This window comes from Talpa occidentalis, unplaced genomic scaffold (assembly GCF_014898055.3).
Source record: "Talpa occidentalis isolate TD23 unplaced genomic scaffold, MPIMG_talOcc4v2.1 talOcc4.15, whole genome shotgun sequence".
Taxonomy (NCBI): Eukaryota; Metazoa; Chordata; class Mammalia; order Eulipotyphla; family Talpidae; genus Talpa; species Talpa occidentalis.
In genome coordinates this window covers 69,686,295-69,708,771 of record NW_023601543.1, presented here as the reverse complement: position 1 = coordinate 69,708,771, position 22,477 = coordinate 69,686,295, and the positions used below count along the sequence as shown (strand labels likewise).

General features: G+C 34.6%; 1 protein-coding gene and 1 long non-coding RNA gene across 2 annotated transcripts in view; one reads left to right on the top strand and one right to left on the bottom strand.

Moving 5' to 3' along the window:
- Positions 1 to 22,477, bottom strand: part of DMD (dystrophin) — a 1,988,221-nt gene that overhangs the window by 1,082,893 nt on the left and 882,851 nt on the right. The window contains 1 exon segment of the mRNA XM_054695791.1: positions 11,309 to 11,503. Within this exon segment, the coding sequence (XP_054551766.1) occupies positions 11,309 to 11,503 (195 nt within the window).
- LOC129145886 (uncharacterized) lies at positions 4,811 to 15,971 on the top strand. Its single transcript, XR_008552022.1, has 3 exons — positions 4,811 to 4,882; positions 14,701 to 14,866; positions 15,832 to 15,971. It is a non-coding gene; the product is annotated as an uncharacterized LOC129145886 (long non-coding RNA).

Below are 22,477 nucleotides of genomic sequence, written 5' to 3'. Positions count from 1 at the left end.
TAGAGTAAATAGTGGAATACAAGTGCATCCACATTTCCCGGCTAAGGTTCTCCATGATTTCCTCACAGTACTTCAGACACCTAACAAAAAAGTCCTTCATTCAGAATGATGTCCGTCCAAGTTTCCCAGATGCCAAAGAACATCAAGAAGAACAAGAAAAATGAAAAAAAAAAAAAAAAACAAAAAAAAAACCTGCACTTCACTGACTTCACTGCTCCAAGTGTTCCCAAAGAGAATTCCAGCCCGTCAGCTCCAGCTAAACTGAAAAGATTTCAGAAGTCATTTTGTGATAGGGTACATTTTGTACCACCTAGTACATATTATCTAAATCATTTTGCAGAAAATCTTGATAGAAAAATGGCCTTGAATATAGCAAAGGAGAGCTGTGCAGAAGCAAATGCTTTTCTTCTCATTAAAAATTAGACATAGGGCCTCCCCGGTGGTGCAGCGATTGAGCGCTGGGTTGCAAAGCTGCCCACAGCCTCTGCAGCACAAGTTCGATCCCCGGCTGCTCCCCGGCCACTGGAGGAGGGTCCCATATGGCGCACAGACCTCTCCTGCCGCCCGCTGCTCCTCTCAGCAGTGTACTTCGGTCCTTCTGCCTGCTCTGCTCCCCGCTCTGGCTCTGGTGAATTCTCTCACCCTCCCGCGCTTCTGACTGTACCCAGTGCATGTATAAATAAATAAATCTTTAAAAAAAATAAAAATGAAAATGAAAATTAGACATAGAACATTCATGTTTCCAAATATTTTAGAGCCAGGACATGCTTTTAAATCTTGTATATCTCAACAGAGGAGGGGCAGGGAGGTTTTATGGAGACAAATTCCAAGGCAAATCAACAATTCAGGAAAACCTAAAACACTGATTCCCACAAAGCATGTGGTTGGGGAATGTGGACAGGATCTTTTCCTTTTCCTTTTATATTAGCTTCTCTTGTGTAAATATGCAACCATAAGCATCTTATTACTTTGATAAAGAACTGAAAACCAGTCTGAGTGCTCATGCAAGTTCACAGAGCACTGCTATACGTGATAGAATGTAATTAAATCTGCACATATGAATGCAAGTAATAATATTTTTTGAAAACTGGGAAAAATTGGCCATTTTGAGGGCCATTTTATAAATGATTAAAAGTGATAATGTTGGAAAAATATGTTTTTCAGTAATGTTTTACTTGTGGGATAGAAAAACAAAAGTACTTTTTCCATACAAATTTTCTGAATTAATCACATAAATTAAAAAAAAAAAAAAAGAAAGAAAGGGCCTCCCCTGATGGCACAGTGGTTGAGCGACGGGCTGCGAAGCTGCCCACAGCCTCTGCAGTGCCAGTTCAATCACCGGCCACCAGCGAGGGTCCCACATGGCACAATAGACCTCTCCTGCCTCGCCCGCTGCTCCCCTCAGCTGTGTATTTCCATCGGTCTGCCTGTTCTGTTCCCCGCTCTGGCTCTGGTGAATTCTCTCACCCTCCCATGCTTCTGACTGTACCCAGTGCTTGTATAAATAAATAAATAAATAACTAAGTAAGTAAGTAAATAAATAAATAAATCTTAAAAAAAAAAAGTAAAATTGAAACAAAACAGGCCATCACTTTGGAGAAGTACCATAACACTCCATTCCCTTTGCTTTTTTGAAAGTCTCATAAGATTTCCCTTCTGACAAGAACATTTTTAGGCTTTTGCCTAAGTTTTAGCAAATTAGATTTGGGAATTGGATAATAATTGATATTTATCAATTGTTGTGATTTCTTAGACAGTTATTTATTTCTCCTTAGAATATTTAATGATATGAATTAGGATACAGAAATAAGGGGAATATGGCAAAAGTCCTTGTGTTATTTGCACTATATGAAATTGCAAATATTTAAACATTGTGACCCACAGAATATAAATGCAGGCTCAAATGAATGCTCTGTTATTATTTTCATGATTAGCAGGTTAAGCAGGAAAAAGAATACAGATTAGCTCTTTTAAATGATCAAATTAAACAACAAAACCAACAAAAATAACAAATCACAAATTCGAAAGAAAATTAAAAGAAAAACCCACTGATTAAGCCTTTTGTCACTTAGAATGTCAATGTTTTTAAACAGTTGACATTATAGTTTTGAACTCAGAACAAAAGATTTTAAAAGACTAAATAGAACCAAGGGGGGTAAAAAAATCTATGCAACACATTTCATTAAAAAAACAAAACTCCAGGGCCTCTCCTGGTGGCGCAGGCGGTTGAGGGCCACACTGTGAAGCTGTCTGCAGCCTCTGCAGCGCTGGTTCGATCCCAGCTGGCCAGCGAGGGTCCCACATGCGTGGAAGACCTCTTCTGTCATGCCCGCTGCTCCCCTCAGCAGTGTATTTCATCAGTCTGCCTGTTCTGTTCCCCGATCTGTCTCTGGTGACTCCTCTCACCATCCTGCACATCTGGCCTGTAACCCTGGTTATTGTATAAATAAATAAAGAAATCTTTAAAAAAAAGTGAAAAAAAAAACCACAAAACTCCAAACAAAATAACAACAAACTATAAAAGAGCACCTATTCTTGGTAGAACCTATGATGCATGGAAACTTGGAACGATTTAGTTTGCATTTCTGTCCTCAAGAGTAATATAACAAAGTGAGTAATTTATTTGGCACCTAAAATGACTACAAGAATGGAAAATTTTACCCCTGAATAAGTAATACTAAACTTTGGAAACATAGTAAAGGAATGTGATTGAAAATATGGAGGATTCTCTAATAGAAGTTTTAATCAAAAGCAAATGCTTGTAAGCCTATGTTCTCATCTTTGTCTTTAAACCTAATCTTTTAGTGTTAGGCTATCTGACAAATCTGGAAAATACATTATGTACATTTTATGCTAATCTTTTAAAGTTTATAAATATTTGATGTTATAGGGTTAACCACATTCTTACAGGCAATTTGCTTTTAGGAATATTTATATGGAAGTTTAATTTACAATAATTTTTTTAAGATTTGGGGTGTCTGATGAGTAATTTGAGTTTCAAAAACCTTGAAATTTATATTATTATACATTTCACAAGAATTTTTCTACATAATCTTAACATGATTTCATTCTGTCTTCACAGCAGTACCAGGCTAGGGCTGGTATTATCATTGATCTAATTTCAAAGTTTAAAAAAACAAAACTAACAAATGTTATCACTTGCCCAAGGACACAACTATAAAGAGTTGGATTCAGTGTCTAAATCCAATAAATATTTTAAGTTTAAATACAGTGCTTTGCCACCTAGCCCTCTATCATACTGTATGTTATGACCATACAACACAAGCTCAGTGATTGGGAAAAAACATTACTAATATTTTAATTACATGTGCATTCCCCTCTACACACTTTCATGAATGACTGGTTCAAAATTCATTATGTATAAGCCTTGTGGAATGTCTCTACACTGGTAGATGCACATCGATTGTTGGGAATCATGTGTCTGGGGAATAATATAAAAGAGGCTAATTTTGTTTGTTTTCTTAACACTGATAGACTAACATTGTTCTGTCCTCTTTGATCACAGGGTCTGCATTTGGACTTACTAGACTGTCACTCATTCATTCTACTGATGTACACTGAGTGCCTACTAGGTGCTATGTACTGCTGTAGAAGTTACAGACACTGCAGTGAATGAGGGAAAAAAGAAAATATTTTTACTTCCTAGTGGTTGCACACATGATCGATGTTGATCACAAGTCAGAAGACTTTATTTGCAAACCACTGTAAATGGTGAAAATTGTATTTTTTACTGGGGCTGTCTCAGTATCACCATTTTCTTTCAAGAAATTTATTTTTAATGAGGTACTACTGTTTTACATCCTTGTTAATATTTTGATAGTATGGGATTTCTCCCTCAAGTGTGGTCACCATAGCTCTCCATCATATATTACCACCATTGTGCACCCACCTACTCACCAATATTACCCCACCACAGTCCATTGCCCTTATTTCCCTCTTTGTCCTTACCCCTCCAACACCCCTGCCCCCCTTGGTTCTTCAGTTCTGCAGTCAGCTATCAAGAGTTAGCTTTTAAGCTTGTCTTTATCTGACCATTAATTTAGCTACTTTCTTAAAAAACAATAGCACTACAGTTAAGTGGGTAGACATACTCGTAAATGCATGTGTGTGTTTTTAGATTTATAAAACCCTGCACTATCATTTTCACAATTGGGAAGGTGAAAATAATAGCTTTAAGCAGTTTCAGCTAACAAAAATGCCTTGAGACACTTTGTAACTCGGTTAACACAGGAGCACACAACTTTCATTTCTAAGAAAAAAGGATTAGAGAAACCCATTAGTAGCTGTTGTGACAGCAGCCGTTGGGAAGTAGATCTATCTTAAAATTGAAAAAGAGAAATTGGAGTACCAAAGACTCAAACTCCAGTTCATTTTCACTCTCTGGAATTTGTCTTTATCTGACAGATGAAGGCAACACCCTGTATAAATCTAATTCTTATCCTCTTTATGTCCCATGCAGCTACCAGGCACTACATTAATGACATATCAAATCGGGAAGAGTGTTCAATCAAAGGGTATTAAAGTACTTATTAATTAGATTTTTCTGAACTTCTAAAGAAATTTTAAAAAGTTATTTTTAGTGGCTCCATGGTAAGTTGCCCTTCTGTGTTTTTTTTTTTTCCCTCATGGTTTATGATCACATGTGAAAAACACTTCCTAAATATCACTATATATTTTGGTCAAGCCATTCTCCAGAGGATGGTGCATTGTCTTTGGATAATAACACTTCAGTAATTACATATCACAGATCCAAAAATGACATCATAATTGGTCATAGAACAGTCTGAGTAGTCCATGAATTGAAGGAAAACCTCCCTACAATTTAATTGCAACCTCAAAACTTCTACCAGTTTCATGAATTGTAAGTTTTAATGCAGAACTTTCTGACTTCCAGAATTTATAGGCTGGAAATTATCCAAACAGTCTTGCTGAGAGAATGGAAGGAGTAGGAGTAAGTTCTTAAAGTACATTTGAGCAGTGCTGGGAGTAAATTGCAGCATGGGAGTCAAAGTAGGACAACTGCTGTGCCTGATAAAATAATGGGAGGGAGAAAAGAAAGAGCAATTTCCTATAAAAGAGAGACAGGTAATAAAATAAAAGGGGAAAATGTACCAAAGCACATATAAATATGTATTGGGCAAGACCATAATCCAGTAAATATCTATAATCTCTTCATTAGAAGAGAAATGAAAATTGAAGTACTACAGAAATGATTTGAGTAAAATTCAAATTACTGTGAGTAGATTAATATTTGTAAAGAAATTCACAAATACAAATAGCACACAGGACAAATGAATCCCAAATCTAAAAAGCAGTTGAAGAAAGGAGTTATAAATGAATTTAGGCGTTAGTTGAAAATTTTGATTTTTCTCAGAGAAATTACTAAATCATTTCATTATTTAAAATGTTAAAGAATAGTCTAAAAGATTTCTTCCAATGGGGTTAATACGTTAACAAAAGTCACATATTTCCATGCACCTAACAATTCTAGCAGAAAATTTAAGTAGAATTAAAAAAACCTTTGTAATCAAATTTTGCTTTGACATTTTATATAATCCACGATTAATTAATTTCAAATTATTGCAATATTCTTTTGTTGGAATACTAATAAGTTGGTGAAATATCTAACCCTGTATCTAGCATGCTCCTATGCTAGATCTGTACAGATACATTTACTCTTTTATGTTCCTGCAGTTATTTTATTCAGATTGGTACATGTTACCTAATTCCTCTAGTACAATAATGCAAAAACAGCTAGTTTGCTCATTTTATTAGTTTCATCTCATTCAAGTGATTGGTATTATTAAATTTGTGCTTAAATAAGACGAAATAGACTCCAAATGAGAAAGTTCTCCACTAGGGTGGGGAGATCTCTGTAGCCAGTACTTTTGCCTCTACTTCCAGGCAAGGAGTATGAAAAACAAAAAATATCAATGAATAAGGATCTGCCTTCCCTGAAGGGATCCTCTGTCAAGTTCACAGGACACCTAAATTTTCTGAGGTCCCAAATCTGCCAAGATTGGCTCTCTGTACACCCATGCTCTAGTTTTTTTGTGAATACAGAAATAAATCTGCGATCCTTGCTTTGTAAACATTTCCAGAATCCAACACACTCCATTCACCACCAAAGCCACCAGCATCTCTTATCCAACTGTTCTCCTTGCTTATACTTTTGATCCCCTACAGTTCAACTCTTGACAAGACAACCACTCTAACTCTTTTAAAACATAAATCAGGGCCTCCTTGGTGGTGCAGGTTTTAAGACTCAGCACTATCAAGCTATCAGTAGCCACTGAGGCAATAATTCAATCCCTGGCCAGGGAGCTAACCCACATGACACAGCAGACCTCTCCTGCCTCGTCTACTGCTCCCCTCAGCAGTGTATTTCAGTAGATCCGCCTGTTCTGCTCCCCACTCTGTCTCTGGTGAATGCTCACAGCCCCTGCACCTCTGGTCTACACCCTAGCTCTTATATGCATAAGTAGTTAAATCTTAAAAAAAATAAAATGTAAATCAGATCATGTCACTGAACTCAAAATGTCCACTGGCTCCCATCTCACTCAGAGTAAAAGGTCTTCTTCACAAAGCCCCACCAGGCCCTCTACAATCTGAATCCCCAGAGCTGATTTAATGGCCCACACCTTCCCTGGCCCCTTCTACTCCAGCCACCCTGGCCTTCCTGCTGTTTCTTGGTCAAGTTAGACATGGTCCCATCATTTGGGCCTTTGCATTGACTATGTGCTATACCCAGACAGCAAGGCTGCCTCCAAGGCTGATTCACCTTTTTCAAATATTTCCCCAAATGTCCTTTCTTCCCTATTTAAAGCTGCAATCCCACCTCTTGTCATAGCACTTACTCCTGTCCCTTTCCTAGTCTTATATCCTCTTACTCAATCCTCAGATTTATTTTGTTAGCAAGTTTCACCTTTAAATATACAATATTTATTATTTGCTTGTATGTTTGCTTATAATTCTGTCTCTCTCTGCTATTATAAAGTATGTATGAGGGCAGAATCCATATTTTTAACTATTTTTAAGCACTCAGAGCAATACCTGCTACAAAATAAAAACTTAATAAATAGGGGCCTCCCTGGTGGCGCAGCAGTTGAGCGCTGGGTTGTGAAGATGCCCCCAGCCTCTGCAGTGCCGGTTCGATCCCTGGCTGCAGAGTGAGGGTCCCACATGGCTCGCAGACCTCTCCTGCCGCCCGCTGGGTCCCACATGGCACGCAGACCTCTCCTGCCGCCCGCTGCTCCCCTCAGCAGTGTACTTCGTCACTTTTCCTGCTCTGCTCTCCCCTCTGGCTCTAGTGAATTCTCTCACCCTCCCATGCTTCTGACTGTACCCAGTGCTTGTATAAATAAATAAATAAATAAATCTTTTAAAAAATGTTAAAAAAAAAACTTTAATAAGTATTTTGGAGTTAATGAATACTCACTCCTTAGATAAGCAGTATGTCCTAACAACTCCTTCTAGGTCTCAGGGATTGACATAAAAGCTGACCCTGTCAAAGAAGGCTGAATGATTCTGCTTTATAGTCTGACATTTTTAGCTCTCAAGCAGCTTTCTGCAGGTCTGCTGAGGTTGAACAAGGGCTGCTTTTGCTTCTTGGTCCCAAACTCCATATTGGTTCAAGTCTCTTGTCAATATATGTGTGCCTCATGGGTCCACACTTCTTACCTGGATTCCATACCAAATGCACAGAGTAGCTTCCAGGATTTCTGTGGGCAAGTGTTGACTAAACAGTATATACACCTTATTATTAAAAATTGTTCCAATGTTAGGTTCACGTAGAAACATGCCCTAAGACTAGAATGTGTGTACAAGTGAATGACTTGGGAACTGATGTTACAAAACCCACGTAAGGCAGTGGGTAGAGTAGAAGAGGCCAGTAAACTGTAATATGAGGAAGGCTTATACTGTGAACAAAGGGGTCTCAATTTTGTGGGGGCTCTTCAAGTCACAATGTAGAACATGTCGGGATGATACCCCAATGGAAAAATGTGAATGAATAGTAGTGTTTATCCACTGAAAGTCATCCTTTATTAATTGGAGTTTGTTAGTAAGTGTGGGGAGGCAGAACTTTAATTCCCTGACACTAATGAGCTTTGATGACTAGAGAGAACCCTGAGACAGAGTCCCAGGGACTTGGCAGTTGCCCATCAGAGGTCAAGGAACCTGGAATGTGGAGGGGGCATGGGTGAGATTCCAAGAGTATCTCATATACCCATGGAACTGAAGCTCCCTAGGTGGATGGAGGCATTAGGATAAATTTCTTTTCTTTTTTTTTCCTCCTTTACTCATTTTATCTATTTATATTTTAAATTTTAAGATTTTATGTATTTCCTTTCATTGAGGTAACATTGGCTTATATTATTGCTGTTATCTTGGAAGGATATGATTGCCACACTCAGGTCTTGCCCCCCTAGTGCACCCACTGATAATTCTCCTATTGTCTCCCACCATCGTCCTCTGTGCTACCTTTCCTCTTTGTTGTCCCCCCTCCCCTGTCTGGATGCTTCTGTTCTTCAGTCAGCTTTCAAGGGCTTGTTTTTAAGCTTGTCTTTGACTCTTAGTTTCTCCGTGCTCCACATATAAGTAGTCCTCTTAAATGAATCATTTTGTTTTCATGACAAGATTTCAGATATTTAAAGCTCTCAAGGATAAAACTTCTAGAAATCTAAAACTTGTGAAGTTAAAATGTGTATGTTCATACTTTATTATTTTTATCTTTTTTCAATATTTTTATTGCAATAAGAACACTTACCATGAAATCTACCCGCTAATAAATTTTACATGGAAACATATTATTGTAGCTCTATAAACACAAAGTTTAAAGCAGGTGTTTAGGCATTACTCATGTTGCATAAGATAAATTTTATACCCATTGAAAAGCACCTCCCTATCTCCACCTTGCCCAGACACTACTTGCCCCCTACCCTTTTAAGTTTATATCTTCCATATGAGACAATTTAAAGCAAAATTTGGTGATTCACCTTAACAACTATGTTTTGGTAAATTTTACTGACAAGTGACCTTTTTCTTAAAAATACTATGTAAATTATTCTTAATATTGATAGATAAGTTGGAAAAATTTTAATTCTTTTAATATTATGGAACTATCATTCATATAAAAAATCCTATTAAAACTCTTTACATATAAACAAACAATTTGTTCACAATGCTAACATTAGCTTGGATATAAAAATAAATCCTATTTATGTGTATGTTTCTCATTCATTGCCAGTGATGCCTCAGCTTGTGTATTAGCAATTAAATGCAAATTGCCTTATGAAAATAGGTGTTTATATGCTTAGTCCTTGTCAAAATGATTAGGTAGCTTTGCAATTCAATAATCTATGGAAATCATATGGGCTATATTAGTTATATTTTGTTCAGAAAGTAATTATTTTAACTCATTACACATTATTTGCATTGTGTTGCACTTTCAAGAAATATGTATATTAAACCACAGTATGAAACTAGTATGGTTCCATAATTCAATTCATGCAAATCTGCTAGGAATAAAATCAACCACAATTTAATTTTGAATCTTCCCAACCAGCAGTTGTACAATCTATGCGCTGCTTTTCTATTTTTACTACTGGATAATGACAATGATGAATGCATTTAAGAGGAAATACATATTCATTGAAAAGACTGAGATCAAAACTACCCCCCTCCAAGAAGTCTGGGAGGGTAAGAAACCTATTTGCCTGCTACAGAGATATGTCGGGTATGAGATGGAATTATGCCCATACTCCAGCTAATGAGGGTTCAATAATCCAGACAAAGTAAACCTGCAAAAATCCCCTTTTACACACTACTGTAATCAATACCCTCACAATTATTGTCGACTGTACTATTAAACATATCTGAATGAGCAGATGAGTAGCAACGAATGCAGCTAGGAGCCTGTCACTCTGAGCATGCCAGGTTAAGAGGTATTAAGACACAGATATTCATTTTGCAACTGCTCTTCTGACCTATGTATTCATGAACATGGGAAGGAATGAATATTAGCTCATTAGTGGTGATTTACATGATGAATGACAACGATGAACTTACAAACTGTGCTGTCATGAGAAATTACTTAATGTGAATAATGACATAAATGCTGGCCTATGTCCTTTATCAATTGATTGGGTTGGTATTCTTCATTGTACCCACAAGTGACTTGAAACTTTTACTTCAAAGATATTGAGAAACGACAACATACCAAGATGAATGGAATGGGTCCAGAGATCCATGTAGTTCCTATTTTATTTTAGTGTGTAATTTTATAGCTTATTTGATATAATGTAAGATATTAAACTCAAGTCACTCAAGATACTTCAACTGTGAATTGAAAAACAAATGAGTAGTGTTATCTATTTGTATACTTATGCAGACAAATGTGTGCTATGAAATGAGCTCCCGAGAAATCATTTAGAGTATGAAATACTTTAGCTAATAGGTGCTGCTGAGAGCGAACTTATCTTCTGTCTATAATCTTCTGCTATTTGCATTGGAAAATACCAAGTCCCGGCTACACTATAATATTTCATTCTGAGTGTGAAATGTCTGATCACAAAAATTATCTTGAGACACACATTAGTATGTACATTTTCTTGATACTACATTCATTTATCTTCACTCTTCCCTCTAAAATTCAAAGCCTATTTCCTCATCATGTTTTGTCTTAGTTTGGAATTCAGAAATTCATAGCTGCTGGTTCGGAAAACAAACTTAGATATAGTTGGTAGCCTTTGGCTAGAAATTATAAAGAAACTATTTTATTGCTTTCTTTTCAATTAGACTCCATGTATTGTAGCATTGATATGGACAGTCATCTCAAGTTGAATATGTATGTTACAAGTGGAATATATATATATATATATATAAAACATTTTATACTACAGATATCATTTAAAACCTCATCTAATGTCCCCTTTTATTTGTGAAGAAGAAAATAAATGTATTAGTTGGGAATAAACTGTTTTTCTCTCAAAGCTTGTTTACTGATTGGTGAGTCCTGTCTGCCCTGAACTTGTGTGGAACTTTTATTTTTACGAGTTGCCTTCTTTTAGGAAGTTTGTCAATGTTAAATATCATAAAATATATCTTCAAATTTATGTCTCTTTAGACCCCATATTTCTCACACTAACCAACCTGTGTTTTAAGAATTCCATGAGTAATTCAAAATGCCTTCATTATATGCATCCAAGTCAATTGCTCTGGTACTGCAAAAGATCAATAGGATCATTTTGTAAAATGTAACTATTACATGAAAATGCTTTGAATTTACCTTCAGAGACTCCTCTTGTTTAAAGAGATCTTCAAAATCTTTAGCACAGAGGTCAGGAGCATGAAGAAGTTGTTCCACTTCTGATAGGGCTTGTGAGACATGCGTGATCTCAGTAAGATAAGTAGAAGGCACATAAGAAATTTCCAAAGGCATCTCTTCAGTCATCACCTTCACCGATTCTTCATGGACAGTGTGCTGGTATAGATATACAAAAGAACAATTCTTTTAGCTTCCTAATAATGAAAATATTTCTTTTGAGTTTATATAGATTCCAGTTTATAGCTGACAAGAGGGCTGAAAGTGGACAAAAAGTGCATGATGATAAGTCTAGTAAAAAGGTTATTATTTATATTCCCTCTCCATCCAAAAAAGTGTCAGAAGCATTTTTAATAAGAGATATGTGCACATTAGGCCCATGAATATAAGAATGAAAGACCAAGAGTTCTAAGATCATGGGAGGGATCATTTTTTCATAAGAAAAGTATATTCTTTTATAACAGGTTTTAAAATGTTAATTCTATGCTTCCTGGAAATCTAGGAATGGGGTAAAATGAGGGTGGTCTAGATCCGTGGTATTCATAACAAAAGAATCTTCCCTATGCTTTCCCCCTAATCTTGATAGAGTTTACAAGAAACTCAAAGTGCTTTCAGCTAGCATGCACCTTTCTTTCTTTCTTTCTTTTTTTTTTTTTTTTTTGGTATTGATATAACTTTTTTCTTCTTTTTTTATTATCTAAATTTTATTTTTATATTCCCCTTACAATTACAACCCCCTTATTTTGACCCCAAGCCCTCCTTTCCCTGCCCCCATCCCCCATAGAGTGTCTCTGGTTCATAGTTGTTTGTTGATTTTGATATTTTCTTTCTTATAGTTATTCTTTTTCCTGGTCCCTTATTTAAGTTTTCTAGAATCTAGCATGCACCTTTCTATTAAGCATCCCTAAATTCCAGACATCAACTCCTCTCTTTGATGCTAGTTGCTTGCTAAATTATGGTGCTAATGAAGGTACTAGCTGAGTAGGAAAAGAGCAAAATTCACATTTCCATGAGGATTTCAGAAAGTTGTAGGGTCCCGGGGAATAGTAGTGTCTCCTCCTGCCTCTGCACTTTCCTAGCTGGCATCCCAGTACTTGTAGTGATAGACATTTGGAGCTGAGTCCTTCTGGAGTTTGCCAGTAGTGGCTCTTTCCCTATTCCTGATAAGAGCAAGAAATAAATACTATTTGGCACGCAAATTCAGAAAGATGGATGACCTCTGCTCTCTTCTGTCTACACTATAAGCAACAAAACTCCTGTAATTGAAATTATTTTTGCAGTAACTTTGTTTTAAATTGATCAACTGCCACCTGCTTGGTGATGGGGTCAGCTGAGGGTTTCAGTGGCAGGGTTTCTGGGGGAGTTCTGATGATAAGAGTGCTACACAGCCATTTATTACTGCAAAGCCTTTATGACAAGACCATCTTCTTTTTTATTTTTTTTACAGTAATATAATTAAATGGGAGTTTTTGATCCCAGGCTGAATCCACACAAAAAAAGGAAAATTATAAACTGGACTGGTTTGCCTTCTTTTACATTTCTCATGGACAAGATTTTTGTACTCAATTCTAATAGGATAGAAAGATAATTCTAATCTACTGTCTCATTTATGACACTGAAAATCAGGAATTATACAAGTTAGCTTAAATTACATAATTATATATTTCCCAAAGTTGGGCTTGTTGTATATAGGTTGGCCAAATCCATGACACATATTCCTTTGTGATCATGGAAGAAGAATCTACATGCACTTCAAATTTAACACATAAAATAGTAGAATTTAGAGCTAGAGTTTGAAGAGGACAGTGCATAGATTAAACCACACATTTTAAAATCCAATTAATTAATCTCATTATTTCTAAACAAACTGGCAGGCTATTTGAATGTGCAACTTCCATGGACATATTAGGTTTCATGCTAACCAGTAAAGTTACAAGCACAGGTGAAATAAATGTACTCTTGTTTTCATACATTCTACTGGACTGGCAATTTGTTCTTAAGATTTTTTTTCAAGTTAGTAATTCTGCCTTTCTTATTTGCATCAGTTGCTTCAATTTCTGAGGGGAATATAGTTCTACATTATATGAAACAAGAATATGTCCGATACTACTTTATATAATGGTGCAATGATCTTACTTTTTAATTATATGCATTTTATCATACCTGTAAGTTTTTATAGAAGATTAATTTTTGTTATTAGGAACAGATTTGGATAGAAGTCATAATTTCATTCTCCCGTTTGTATGTGTGCATACATGTATGTATGTATCATGTCATATGTTCATATTTTATAATATCAGGGGGATTGTGAAGAAGTAGACTTATCTTCAAACTACTTTTTAAAAAATCTGAATCTCATTTTTTTAAAATGAGGGTGCATTCCAAAAGGTTTTAATGTCTGTCCTCAATCATTTTCCCTTAAAATTAAAACAGTTCTAATTTCTTTGTATTTTCTGTTTTATTTTTTGTTTGTTGTTGACATGTAGTTTCTCACATCTTTATTAACTACATTTGGGAAATTTTCAAGTATTTTTAATTCATGCCCATTCCTTACAAATATAGTAGTGATGGATTGTCAATAGCAAGGGAATTAAATGAACATTTAAACAAAATAATGAACAGAGGCACTAAAAATAAACTCACATTTGACTACTGCATTGGATTTAATTTCCCAAACACAATTTAAAGGTCCAAATTTTAACTTGTACAACATGTGGCTAATACTGTTTTGTTTTGCCTAGAGCACTTTACATTAAAATGAGATTTAAATCCTAATTAATGCTGATCACAGGGCACTGAAGGCTGGAGTGCGGTGTCTCAGAAATAAGATCTAGCCTGGACTGCAGTCCTGCAGCACAGCTCTAAGCACCTGGACAGTACACACTTCTGTGGCACTGAATTTGTTAAGTTTTTTACTACTTGATTCCATGTCAAGTTGACTCCATGGGTTATTTTATTACATATTGATCCTTGTACCTTTTTTCTCTCATAATAAATATTTATCAGCAGCACATCAAGAGAAGTATCATTTTCACTTATATTTCAATAGAAATCTCTTTTAGGGGAACGTTATGTGGCATCCATTTAAATCCAGAATCTTTCAAATAATTGAAATTCTGTATCTGGTTCTAGAAACTATTTTTGCTCTTTCCTTTCTTTAGTGATAAAACTTCATTTTTTAAAAGATTTATTTATTTATGCATTTAAGAACTGGGGTACAGGCCAGAGGTGTGGGGGGTGAGAGGATTCGCCAGATAAAACCTTTATTAATCTAACTGCAATACCTTCACAGAAACATGAATGATTGTACTATAGGTGAGACAAATGCTATTGATATACATATTGGGATTTTTCAGACTATCACAGGTAAATCTTAAAGTGAGTGTCATCAATTCATGGAAATATATGGACTATGCCATATACTATCCACCCCCTGCTCAGAGATGCTATGAAGAGATTGTCCAGAATATTTAGAAATATTAAAACACTGTGGGTGATGAGAGCAATCAAAGAAATAGAAAGGTATGTTCTATCACATCAGTTATTTTATATTTCCTTTGTAAAAAAAACTAAATTTAAATGCTTGTAATTCCTAATTTGCTTTCTGGTAACAATTACCTCTGGACATTGAATCAGTAGTTTTCAAATAGGATTCTAAAATGTTAATATCACAAATTCACTATATATAATGAAGACTGATCTACTGCAGGGTGCAGTTCTCCTATCATTTGATACATATTACTGAATTTTAACAGACAGAATACTGCATATCTGCTAAACAGAGAGAATTAAGTGATGACCATGTGAACTTTTATGAGAAATAGAAATATTTCAAAATAACTCTGACACCACTGAAACACTGTCAGTGAATTTTACAGAAAACTTAAAGTCTTCTAAATTTCAAATATTCTCATTTATTATAAAGTTCTGGTAGATACAATAACTTTTAATATATAGAGATTTACCGTAATTTTCAGCGACAAGAAACTGCCAAAATTTAATCAAGACAGTCAGACATTTGGAGATTTGGGATACTGTCTCCTCCTTAAATATATTATCCCTTTTGACACAGTTATTCAGGTCTATAATGAACATACCACATCCACTGAATGACTTTCAGTTTGGTTTAATAAAAATTTCAGACAGTTATTAAAAATCAGTGTAATTGGAAGTATCGTGTTCATTTTCTCTTCTTTATGCAAAATCCATGTACTCATATTCAGATTTTGCATTTTCATTTAAATTTCATTAACTCTGCCTTGAATAATTATATCCTTCTGAATTCTGATGTGTACAAATCCTGTCTAACCTTTTGAAAATCAACTTGCTTTTGTTAATGTTCTTTACCACCTTATATCATTACAGATATTCATGCATCATTAACAAGGAAGTGTGGTAGCCATACTAATTCATTTTGTTTCTATCTGTTCTTATTCATTCCTCACAATATATATTGGAAATAATATACCATCCTCATTTTTTTTTAGGTATGAAAATCAGGAGATGTGGAAGAAAGCCCTAAAGTACCAATTTTTATTAACAAATGGAAAGTTCAAATGGTGCTTAAAAAGGATTATTATAGAACAAAACTATGATTTGCAATACCTAAAGCTGAGGTAAAAACAGTTTGGAGATTTTGAGCTTTTTCAATAAACTTTGGTTTCTCTGAAACTTTTATTATTTCAAATTGGTTTCTTTAAGAGGCACATAACTGCCTGAGATAAAAGCAACCCTGTTTTGAGACAAATGGTGCATTATATCTAGTTTTTTTTTTAAAACAAAATGTTTTTCTCCATGATTTAAAGAACTTCTCTCTCCTCAATATAAAAGTTTCAAATGGGTTGTGGTTACTGACCTATTTATGAGTTACAAGGTCAAAGAAACTCAAGAAGAAAAATGCACTATATGCATTATGATATATTCTACAAAATACCTATCTATTTAATATAAATATTCTATGTAGAAAATATGTCAATGCATTAAGAGTCAAGGAACAACTAAACTAGCAACAAAAAATAAAGATGTGCCAAATCGTTAAAATAAAACACACCTGTTTTTAAAGTCATGAAATTAAAATGTTTATACCTGATTGTTTTTCCCAAAAATGACATTCTTAAATACTATAGTTTAAAAATAATAACAGAATCACATGCAAATCCTAAATAGAATTACCAGCTTTAAATGCATTCTAATGGGTCAGAAATGAAAAGATAAACTATCTTCAACAACTAGTTTTCTCTCTATTCTTGAAAGTCTTCCCAGAAAGACAGTGAAGTTTCTTCCTAAGAATTATTATGAGGGGCAGTTAAGCTTATTTTTCTCCTTGCTCATTTATCAGAGTTATAAGCACAAGAAGGCAAGTCAATAACCAAATTTGACACTTAAAATATTGTATTAATCCACAGGGAGTGAAAAAAAAAAGACTAAAATAAAAAGCATACAAAAGAACCCAAAAAATATGAATTGGGCATGGCAGGTATGGGTGTATTCTGTCCTGCCCATGGTTTAGACATAAATAAATGGCAGGCGTTACTAGATTTCTCATAGTACTCGGCCTTATATGCTTTTCATGAAGTCACGGGCTAGAAAGGCCTTCAATAACCAACCTAATGAATCCAAATGGATTGGTATGATCTTACATAGAGAAAATAGCAATGAGGGAGTGTTTGCTCTTATATCTTCCCACGCCCCCCTACTGTATCATCTAGAAAACTGCCTATGTGAAGCCATGAAACAAAGGGATGGCCAAACATCAAACGATCATCAATTAATTGATTGACAAATGTAGTAAGTTTGCAATATGCTTCCTTTGTTAAAAAAAAAAAAAACACACACACTCTAAATACATACATACTCAGTAAAAACTATTATAGAATATCATCCATATTATTTATTTTTTAAACTTAGAATGATTGTACGGAGAGGGCAAGCTGTCAGTGACAGAGACAGGAACAGCTGGATTTGCCAGTCTTTAAATATGTCCTCCAGGAAGTCAGGTGTGTACGGTATCCTGTATAAAGGGTCTGGGGACCTGCTCATTGATCTCCCTCAGGTTGATGCTTCCCTTCCACATCATCCAATTTACCTAATTCCTCAGGGCCAAGCTAAATTACCATCTAATTAAACTGATAAACTGAATCTCCATAATGTGTTAATGGCTTATAGTGGTTTAAAGTGTTATCCTTCACAGGATAACATTTGCATTTTAATACAGAGTTTCTGTGAATTAACATAAATTAGTAACTTGGTAGAATTTCAGTTACTGAGTTTGGTCTGTGAGAAAAGTGAAAGAGAAGGACTTTGATTCCCACTAAGATAAATAGCAACACAAAAATACCAAAACATTTGTCCTGTCTTCTAAGGAATTATCAATAACTTAAAATGGTCATGTCATAAATAAAATTACACACCCTAGGCACTTTATAATGTAAAATAAATGAGACATAGACAATAGCATGTAATCAAAAAATTGCCAAAGAAACTATGTATCAGCTTAAAAGGATAATTTGAAAAACAGACATTTGACTTACTAACTGCTGGGGTCATAATATAATTTCCGTTTTAGAATTTCCAAAAGTCAAACAGCAGTATTTTCTTCATTTCATAATATAATCATCATTAATACTGATTTAGAAGGTATTTCTGATCTATGTCCCTTTTCTCCAAATTAAGGCACACTAGCTAAATGCTATTACATACAGACATCTTGGCTCTTCAGTTTATCTCAGCTATTAATGGAACTCACTTATATGATCAAAAAGAGAAGTGACCATTTGGGGTATTGTTATGCAGATAATTTTAGGTGGTATCACTTTTACATCCTTCATGGAGGTCTAACACTTATTAACAGATTGAAGGTTCTGAGAAGACTTGCAGTCAAGAAAGCTTATTAATCCTAGCTGAGTTTTGACATAAAGGATTTAAGGTATAAATATATATTTAATTTATACTTAAAAATATATACCAATATATATTTTTGACAGTAAGCTATCAGTTTGGGAAGAACTAGCACAGAAATCTTTTCATATGTTTACACGTAAAAATTACCACATATATACACCACATATATACACATCCATATATTTGATGCAATATGAAAATGAAATTAAAATGAAGAACTACTTTCAAGTATGTATCTACTTTCAATTATGTATCACCCTAATACATCACTTAATTTCAAGTTCCCCAAAAAACTTCCGGCTTGAGTCTATTTTACAGATTTGCAGAAGAGACTCAAAATATTTCTAATCTATGCTACACTCCTCAAGCATCTCAGAAAATCTGGTTACCATTTATCTCTACATAATTCAATGTGACAACAAAGTACCTTTGTCTGAATATGCATGTGCCATATTTATGGTTTTGAATGAGATTGTTTTTATTATTAGAGAAGAGAGTGATAGTGAAGATGTTTACAGCTCCACTGCCGCGGTCTAACATGGTCATCCATAGCCTCATGACTATATAAATTTAAATCTAAATTATTTAAAGGGAAATTCAGTGAAATATTATTTTACTGGTGAGATGAAAATTATAACACTGTGTTCAACTCTTTTAATAATACAGAAAGTCAATAATGCAAATAGTAGGATTTTTACTTTTGTGTGAAAAAAATTTACACCAGCACTATATTGATCAGAAAACAACTGTGGCATACATAGGCTGATAGCTTTCCACACAAAGTTGATTTAGACTGGCTATGAAATCCAATATAAAATGCTAAAAGGTTATAATGCAAACAATTTATCATACTACCTGAAACTGACTAAGAAACTGCTAACGACTTTTGTCTTATAGCCTTAATCTCTAAATAACGGTGATAAAATTAAAACACCTAATATGAATTAAATAAAATATACACAATTAATCTGTTGAAAACTTATTTGTACATATACATATGTGTGATAGTGTGTGTTTACATAAAAACAAAATGGAAATATTGAGATGGTGGAGAAAGATCAGGAACTGGTGAAAGATATGTGAACCCTGCACAAACTGGGATAGATGCTATAGAGCTGGTGATTTCCAGGTAGGTATGGAAGGTGATATGCGGGAGATAATAGATTTAAGATCTGTCTGGCCCAGGAAGGAATCATTATTTGCTGGTTTGCTTCATGCAGGCATTACTGGACAGTGACTGTGCTAAGTGGGTGAGGGCAGCCTTAACCTCCACCTCCTGTTCATGACAAAGCATATTAATCTTTTATATTACAGAGACATTTAAAAAAGATCATACACTCACAAGAGAAACTTTTAAAAAGGACAAAAGGAGAGATTTTGTGGGTCACCTTTTCTTATTACTATCAAATAATCCAGATATAGAGAGAAATGATGGAATAAATTTTTGTTCATCTCCAAGGGCTCTTAAAAATGAATGCATCAGATCTCTATGCATTGCCTGGAAAAACGCCTCTGCTAACCTGTTATATTTAAAAATCATATACAGAATGAGGCAATAATTTTAAAAATAGGGAAAACATATTTAGATAGAATATGTATGGTTAAGCAGCACATAATATAGGTTAAGCAGCACATAATATAGCATAAAATGTTAATACTTAACTGTAAACATTTCTTGTTTCCCAGGGAGTGGAACAGACAGTAGGAAGAAGTGGAAAGTCTAATGTTTTCTTAATATAATTTTGTATTGAGTGAATTGCTAACCTAGTATTGTATTACATTTAAAATAATTATATAGAACTCTGAATTCACATTAAATAGTTAAAACAAAAGGACAGTGTGCAGTGGAAAATAAAAGCTTCATGCAATCTGTTTATGAGTAGTCATGGCCGCCTCCATTTGGTGGCAACAAAACAGGCTATTATTGTTACTTCAAAGTTGCAGGAAAGCATATACTATTAATCAGCTCTCTAACTTATGGACTCACAGACCAAGAGAAAATGCATAAGAAAGCAGAAGGAATATATTTTGAAAGAATTTTACATTATCACCTAAAGCAACGCCAGCAGTGCTTGCTGCACACCTAATTGCCTGAAGAGTCCTGGCAATGACTGGCTGGTGTTTTTATGCATGAAGGAAAGAAAGTTCTTCTTATATACCTAAGGATCCTGAAGAAGAGTGAGTAAATGGAAAACAGTGCTCTTTTGTAAGGACATCCAACATTAAATCTATTTTGACTGATCTTAAGACTTCGATTTATAAAGAGCTAATTGAAATAAAAATAGCTAATGAGAAAAATACTCAAGCCAAAGCAGATATTTAACAAAGGAAGATAAATCAATCAAATATTAGCTTTTTTTTTCTTTTCTGCAGTTTTGAAATCACTGCTTCAATGCTCCCCATGCATTATAAATTGCTTTTGTTACGCTGAAAACTTTTCCTATTTCTTTGACCTGATACAGGTTATCTTTAACTAAACATTCTTAATTTGAAGAGGGGATAAAATCTTAAGAGATAATAGTGCCATTTACAAAATTATACAACCTAACCCTCAACAGCATGACTTTGATTATTACCCCATCTCCTATTCTTGTAAATAGTCACAATGATTTTATGCCCTTAAAAAATCTAGGGAGTTAGAAAAGAACTTTTAGAACGTAACTGAAAGATAAAGACTGAACCACAAAATATACTATCTTGATGAGTACAGTGGGCATTTTTTTCAAGAGCAAAGTGTATATTTTACAAAGTAATGTATGCATATATTTATAATATTATAACACATTTATATGCATATACACATAGTTATATGAATATGTGCATGAACAGAATATGAAAGAAAAATACAAAGATATTTAGGTAGCTAGCTAATTATAGATAGGTAGGTAGATAGGTAGACTACAGAAAGATAGATGATGGATATAGAGGTATAACTCAGCTGGCAGCAGTATTTTGTGATTTGTAAAGCTGATGTGATAAATACATTTAAACACTTTCATTTAAACACTTTCATTTTTAATAGATGAGAGGTTACTTTAACCTAGCTTTATTGGAGAATTGTCAAAATAACTGTGTAATCCACCCATGCTAAGTATAGAACAACTAAAACACAAATATTTCTCTCCCTTTCTCTCTCTCCCCTTCTCCTGAGCTAAAGTGCCTCTCTAGGCCTTGCCCTATATCCTTACATATAGGCCCTTATATTTTGCCTCATTTCCAGTCTGCATCTAGAGTTTCTGTCATTCTTTTTTTCCTGTTGACTCACTTACTAGGGTCAGAAAAATAAGATATTTAAGTTTACTAGAATAATCCCTGTAATGCATGAAAAAAAAATCTTCAGAAAAGGACATCCACAGTCCTCTCATAAAGATATTTAAGTAAAGTCTAGACTCTGGACTCCATGACCTTCAGTCAGTCAGTTTGGAGAATCCAGAGGCTTTTGTTCTACTCCTTTCCTGATACCTGGCTGTATTCCAGGTAATGCAAAATGATGTCCCTCCAACCTCTGAATAAATGAGGTGCTGCTGTGTGTATGGAAACAATAGTGTTTAATGTTGTTTTTCTAATATTTTTATATATTCTCTAATGTAGCATATTTTATACATACACACATGCTATTTATAACTTGGCAAGATATAATAGCCAGTGAAATAATTAATTTTTTTCCTTACCAACGATTACATTCAATTGTTTCTTAGGGTTTTGTGAGCTTAACGACACCTTGGGTTTAATATGCTGCACTTTATAATCAAGATAGTTTCTCCTGAAATAGCTTGTTCCCTGTCAATGTTCCAAAAAATAATTATTGTATTTTCCCATGGCAAGGATTCCAGTGTAAAATTGTACTGTTCTGTGCAGCAGATTTTCAAGTTTTAACTCTAAGAACCCATATTCATCCACTCACTTTTAAATTTGTTTTAGATCCTATGTTTTAAAAGGCGAATCAACTCAGGTCTTCACATACATTCTATTGCCAAAAACTCTTGATAAAAAACAGCAACAATAGAAAAAGTGTATGGCCAAAATGAAAAAAAAAATTCACTTCTCAAAAATTTTCACAATATTTATTTAATAGCTGAGTTTTATAGTCAAAACAATTTTTCAATTTAATTCTGCAGGGGAAGGGGAGGGAGAGGGATCAAAACGAGGGTGGGAAGAGCACAAGGGACTATAGCAATGGTGCTCAGGTGAATTGGTGATGGGAATTCTATGGGGAATACACTTGAGAAAAGG